General features: G+C 47.5%; 1 protein-coding gene across 1 annotated transcript; it reads right to left on the minus strand.

Annotated features, from left to right (window-relative positions):
- Window positions 1-1,802: 1,802 nt before the first annotated feature.
- On the minus strand, window positions 1,803-4,847 carry SOCS1 (suppressor of cytokine signaling 1). Its single transcript, XM_066561038.1, has 2 exons — window positions 4,703-4,847; window positions 1,803-2,780 (listed from the first exon to the last, which is right to left on the minus strand). Exon 2 carries the CDS (start codon window positions 2,704-2,706, stop codon window positions 2,083-2,085), a length of 624 nt encoding a protein of 207 aa, XP_066417135.1. The 5' UTR covers window positions 2,707-2,780; window positions 4,703-4,847; the 3' UTR covers window positions 1,803-2,082.
- Between the last annotated feature and the right edge of the window lie 1,637 nt (window positions 4,848-6,484).

Here is a 6,484-nt window from a genome sequence, read left to right on the forward strand (position 1 = left end):
CCATACCTCTCAGTGGGAAGCCCCTTATTCTATATCTAGGTCTAGTTTTGCTTGGTTTTCTCAGAGGTAGCAGAGAACCTTCTAAGTTCATTGTGCCTGTTCTACCAGTAATGCTGTCATTTGGGCACTCTTCTGTATAGCAGGGCAAGAGCCATCAGTTCAGAGCCTGAAGGGTTAAAAGATAGTAGTGTGGACTGGGAAAAAGAGTATGGGGAAGGGATAACAATCTGTGCTGACAGCAAACCAGTCTGGCAGCCTTCACCCTACAAAGACTTTTTTTCCAATTTAACAATGCTATTCACATGCAGGCAGTAGCTTTGCTCCAGTCTCCTATCTGCTGTGTAGCACAGCATTCATTACTTCCCAAATTTATATCCTTGCAGCTGCTGTGGGAAAATGCATCATTTGACAACTAATTCCAGCTTTAGAATTAAGCAGAAATGCTTTCTGCTGTTTTAGGACTGATCCAAAGAACGTTTTTAGGGAAGCAACACATCAGAAACTCACGTGATACTGCCTGTGTGTTTTTCCCCTTTTTTCATAATGTCCAGTCCTGACTGAGTGATCCTTAGTCATGTTTGAGGAGGAAACCTATGTATTCCAAAGAAATGTCAATGAAGTAAGAGCTGATTTGGTAAATATTAAACAAATTATTCAGTAAGGATCACTATAGAACATACACTCAGTGTCTCCTAAAAGTGGCTTTATCTTTAAAAGGAATGTGAATTACAGTAGGGGGAGTGACCTTTTATCTCCCAAACTCTGAAGATTACTTTATTTACTGCTTGCAGTTCCTGTAAGCCCTGTAGATCTGGCTGATAGAGTACATTTCTGTGAAAGACTCTGAGCCTTCTTTGAAGTGATTTGGTTCAGCTGTTTTTCTAAGTCAGCTTTTCATGGATTTCAGGAAATGCTTGGGGGAGAGGAGAATCACTTTCTCATAATGCAGGTGATACTTTGCCAAATCAGGCATTTCAAGTCATTCACAGCTGCAGTTTCTGGGGGCACTGTTTTTGTGTCTCATGAGCAGATGGAAACAGAACAGTTAATGTAGTCTAGCTTTCTCTGAATGCAGTTTAGCCACTAGAAATTACAGCTGCAAATGTAGAGGCTTATGTTCTCTGGATCCTGTCATGGAGCTAAGTCATAGATTCTTTTAATATGTCAAATCTCTGCTCTGTAGATCAGGAGGAATTTAAGATGAGAAACATCTTTTTTATGTGTAAGGATGCCTGCACCTTTGCCATTTGTGTATGCAAATTTTCAAAGGGAACTAAGCTATCCTTTCCCCAATGCACCACAATGATACAGCATTCACTGATTTTTAAAGTGTGTGAAGAGCATTTCTGGACAGTTTTATTTTTCCCCACCGAGGTTCATGGGGTTTGGTTATTATGTCAGACAGCAATGTCCTCTAGCTCAAGGTTTTGCACCTTTCCACAGAAATAAGGCAAACTAGTGTTGGTGCAGCTTGGTCAGCCAAGGGTTTGATTTACTCTGTCAAAAACTATGCACCACTGCAGTCTTAAGAGATTGTCCCTGCTTTCATGGGTTTAGGAGAGAGGTGGATTCCTGGGCAGATTCACCCTGAGTATATTTTCTGCTTGCTTGCCCTTTTTTGTTGTAGGCTTTGGCAGGCAGGAATTCTCTGCCTGCTGGACCAGCACTAAGACTAATTTGCTAAGGCAAAGAAGCAGGACCATGTGGAGACCTGTCTGCACTTACACACTCACTTAAGCAGTTAATCCCCAGCAGGATAGCTGTCAGAGCCTTTAAAACTAAAACCAGAGATGCCATTTTTTTAAAAACTGTGACAATAAAGTTTATTATGTTAATATCATTAAAAATATTATAAAATAGTAAAATATTCTGCTTGGCAGAAAAATTATGCCAGGGTTTTAAAACCCCAGGTTTGTGCAAACAGTTTTTGTAAACATAAGAAGTCAAGTGTTCAGGTTCCATCACAAAATACAGTAAACTGCTACAAAAATAAGTTTGCTCACTGTCAAACATAATTAAAAACCCAGGAGGATGGATTTTGTTACACATGTCTAATGTGTCCCTATACAGTTAATGCTGCACTTATATCTGAAATGGGAAGGATTTCAGGTAGTCCTTTAAAACAGGATTGAGTGGGATCTCATTTAAGTTCTCTCTTCCAAAACTCTTCACGATGCTTTTCCGGCAGAGCTCCTGCAGGGGCTGCACCCGGACCTTGCGAAGAGGGGTAACCAGTACCTTCCTCGGGGAGCTTAGGTAATGTTCCAGCAGCTTAAAAAGACAGTCAAAAGTCTCTTTGCTGCCATCCAGGCTGAAACGCCCAGTCTGAAAGTTAATCCGGATACTGGTGGGCCCAGTTGCAGTCTTAACACTGATGGCAAAGAAGCAATTCTTTTGTGTGCTGTCCCTGATGAGGAAGGTGCCCTCGGGCTCAGACTTCAGCTTCTCGTGAGCAGCACTGACACTCAGAGGCCCCCAGTAGAAGCCACAGGCATCCAGCAGGCTGCTGGCTCGAGTGATGCTGCTGAAATCCGCCTGCGAGCGAAAGGTTCGGAAGTGCGTGTTGCCCTGTGCCTGCACAGCGCCGGGCCGGCCGGGGCCCGGGAAGCCTCGTGCCTGGGAGCGATCCCGTGCCGGAGGGTCAAGAAGCCGTCTTGGGTCTGCTCCAAGTGCATTATCTGCTGACACCTTGCTGTGCGCTACCATCCTACAGCCGAGAGCAGCGGATGCGGTCTTCCATAGCGTCACGGCTACGGCGGGGCGGCCTTCCAGCAGCTACTCTGCAATGCCAAGGAGAGACACCATGTGAGACCCATCCCCAGGGACAGGCGGCGGCAATCGCTGAATGACCGCCTCTTCCATTGATACACCTCCCAGCCATTATAATATAATTAAATATTCACTTTCCAATTTACAGCAGGCAAACAACTGCTCTCTGTTGGACAAGATTAGCAGTCTATCACTACGGCAAAACTCCAGAGCTCCAAAAATATTTAGCAAGGATCATTAACAGCTACACAAGATAATAAGTTTCCCTGCTATGAGCCCTTTCAGGGCCTAGCAACTCAAATGACTTCTCAATGAGAAGTCATCTCATGGACACCCTCTCCCATTCTCAAGTTTTTAAAGAAGAAATCAACAAGGTTTTACAACTGAATTACCATTTTTTCTGCCTTCCCAACTACAATGTCAGAACTCAGCACACAATGTTGTTATTTGGTGCATGCATTGTGCGAAAAAGAGAAAGTGGATGAAGGCTGTGTTCCCAGATAATTGGGGAAGAGAATGAGGTGAGGTTCCATAGTAGGACTGAAGTGTAACTTGGAGGGGCAGCCTGTAACACGGTCAATTTACACAGTAATCCTAAAACTTCTTTCCTCTCTCCTGTTAACCTGAGGCTCAGCCATAAAAGGCCATTTCCATTCTCCCAGGTTTCCCTTGGGACAGCAATGCTCCAACCTACTAGCTTATACAAATCAACCTCTGTGAACCCTTAAAGCATTACTCCGCAGTCTCTCTCTCTTTTTTGTATCACATGCACTTTAAGTGGCCCAATCTAAATTGCTTCCTATTGATATATCTTTCAACATGAGGGACTAAATTCATCCCTCGTGTTACTTCAAAGGAATTAGCAGTGCTGCACCAGGAATGAGTTTGGCCTGAAATGTCTGCCTCTGACAGTGTGGTTCAATACATCTCCGCTGGCTGCCTTGACCTTACTGGCAAGCATAGATTTTAGGATTTATCCCTATAGTCAGATATAGATCTGCAGCAGCAGCTTGTTGAGAAACCTTGAAGGATTCTCAGAAATGAATCCCTCAGCCGTCTCACAGTTCAAGGTAACATGCTAATGAGAATTTCCAAGAAAGTATGCCGCTGGATTCCTGTCTGTGCTAATTTAACAACTTGATGTTTATTTTCATTTAAGTCATATTATTTCCTCTAGCACCTACGAGGGTTATAAAATCCTTAAGCTGGTAAGCAACAGGCTGAAAGTAGCATTCGGCTTGCTTTGCACAGCAGACGGAAACTGATGCCAGTTTTTTCCAATTACTGAGCCAGGATTATCGCTCAGTATTTAAAGTTAAAAATTCAGTTTTAGGACACCCTGGGGAGAAATAAGCACTAAGCCCGCGATCTAAAAATCAAAGGGCTCTCTAGCAGAAGCCGTAGGGAGCCAAGCGAGAGTTCGCAGTGCCTTTCCAAAGCGCACAGACAAACAGGGGACGCGCCAGTCTTCGGAGCCCGAAAGCCAGGGCAGGGATCTGGGACAAGGGTGCCACGACTGCGGCGGAGCGGAGACTTCCGCGGGTCCCGGCCCTGCCCGGCGGGTCCCGGCCCTGCCCGGCGGGTCCCGGCGGCGGCGCGGCCGAGCGAGCACCGCGGGCCCGGGGCCGCCCCGGCTCCCGCCGCCGGCGCGGGGCCCTGCAAACCCCGCTGCGTGTTCCCCTTAGTGCTTGTCCCGCTGTTTTACACCGGGCACAACAGGTTTGTGCGAGCACGAGCATTGAGCCAAAAAGGGAGGGGAAAAATGTATTTAAAAAAAGAAAATTAAAGAGCTAAGACTCCCGAAGGCACCACGCTCTTGGCACATCTGGCAGAACTCCTCCGATAATCTGAGCTCATCGGGCTGCGGCGCCCGAGCCCTCTCGGCGCACGTCGCTGTTGGCGCGGACCCCCCGGGGCAGACACCGTCCCTTACCTCGGGGTGCCGCGGGTGGGGGCCGTCCCCGGAGCGCAGCACTCGCTGCCAGTCCCAGTCCCGCTGCTAGTCCTGGTCCTGGCCCCGGGGGCCGGCCGAGCATCCTCCGGCGGGGGCCCTGCCTGGCGCCGCGGCGAGCCGGGGCTGCCGCGGGGCGGGCGGGCGAGCGGCACCTCCAGCGCTCTGTGGCGGCGCATTGGGCCCGGCTTTGTATTTAACGCGGAGCTCGGCTCGGCTCCTCCCCGCCTTCTCGGAAAACATTGGCCTTCACTTTCGCTTTCCTTAACACTGTGTGGCCCTGAGCGCCGCCTTCGGAGAACGCCCCGTGGGCTCCCTGCCCCGCCGCTGGGGATGCTCTTCAATCTCTCTTTTTCTATCCGACTACGTCTGAGTTTACCTTTTTTTGCCTTTTTTTTTTTTCCGGACAGCCCCGTTGGAGCAGGCGGTGGCCGTGGGTAGGGTCGAGAGGTGCTGCGGGGGAAAGCCGAGCACGGAAGCGCTCTGAGGCCCCAGGGAGGCCGGGGGACACTTGAGGTAGGTGATGGATGAGGCTCTGATGGCAGCCTCAAAACGCGGGGGAAATGGGAAGAAAAGCAAGCAAGCAACCACTGCGGGGAGGTGTAACGTGAAAATAGCTGCTCTCCTCAGAGCTAACAGGTCAGCATGGACAGAAGAGGTAAGAGGACCTAATGTATAACTTAAAGAAAGGACAAAATACTAGACCAATAATCTCAAAGTGCAAAAAGCATTAAGAAAAGCTTATGATCCTTACACTGAGAAGACTGTAAAGAAGCTACACTGGGGTTTTGAGTTCTTAAAGCAGAATTTCCCTGGGGTTTTCTCCAGAGTAATCAGAATTCAAAGTTCAAATCCCAGCTGTATTTATAACCTTCCCAGCAGCCAGTGCAGGAGACTTGGAATGCTCTCCTGCTCACCCAGAAGGAGATTTGAAACCTCAAATAGCACACCAGTGTCTTATGTGCTCCCTTAAGCAGGCCCAGTAAAGTGTGCTTTCTTCCAAAGAGGATATTTCTTAAATAACCACCACGTTTTAAAGGCCAAGAAGTTTCACTGTAGTTAACATGATGTTTTGTGACAATGCAAAGGAATTGTCTCCGTCAGGTGATTAAGGGGAGAGGGACTGGCAATGCCTTGTGAGTTGGGATGAAGTTGAGGGAATGTATTTCTTGCTTTGAGACTAAATATTCTTTTCAAAATCCAGTGTGATCACAGACTGACTTAAAGTGATGGCAGTACAGCATCTTACAGTGATGTGCAGCCAGAATCTTGACATTTCTGATGATGTTTTAGCCACCAAAATTTACTGCTTACGTTCTGTCGTGCAGGAGTGTAGTTGTCATGAATTCGGAGAAGCAGTATGCCATTAATTTTAAGACCTTGCACAGAGACTCACTTTATGCTCAAACTCCTCTCTCAAGTTTTGAGCAACAGAGTCAAGGTTTGGCATGAGCTGCTGGGGGAAGCTCATAGCAAAAGCACGAAGGACTGGTGGAACTGAAACTTCCCCTAGAATTTGAACATGCAATATTGCCACTCTTTGGCACAGCGTGCTCCATGCAGGAGTAGATTCCATGGCTGGTTTGGACATGGCACTGTTGGTGTTCACACAGGGTAGCGGAGCCCAGGCCTTGCCCTTAACAGCTTAAAGTCTACTTAGGCGAGACAAAGTCCCCTTCCTCTCCCCAACACTTCAAAGAAAAATGTTCTGAAGTGCTTAACTCTGTCAAGATAAGGTAAATCAGAACCAAAAGTACAGCTCAG

This window comes from Molothrus aeneus, chromosome 16 (assembly GCF_037042795.1).
Source record: "Molothrus aeneus isolate 106 chromosome 16, BPBGC_Maene_1.0, whole genome shotgun sequence".
NCBI lineage: Eukaryota > Metazoa > Chordata > Aves > Passeriformes > Icteridae > Molothrus > Molothrus aeneus.

Excerpts from the sequence above, each read along its gene's own strand:
- SOCS1 (XM_066561038.1), bottom strand. The coding sequence starts at position 2,706 with ATGGTAGCGCACAGCAAGGTGTCAGCAGATAATGCACTTGGAGCAGAC.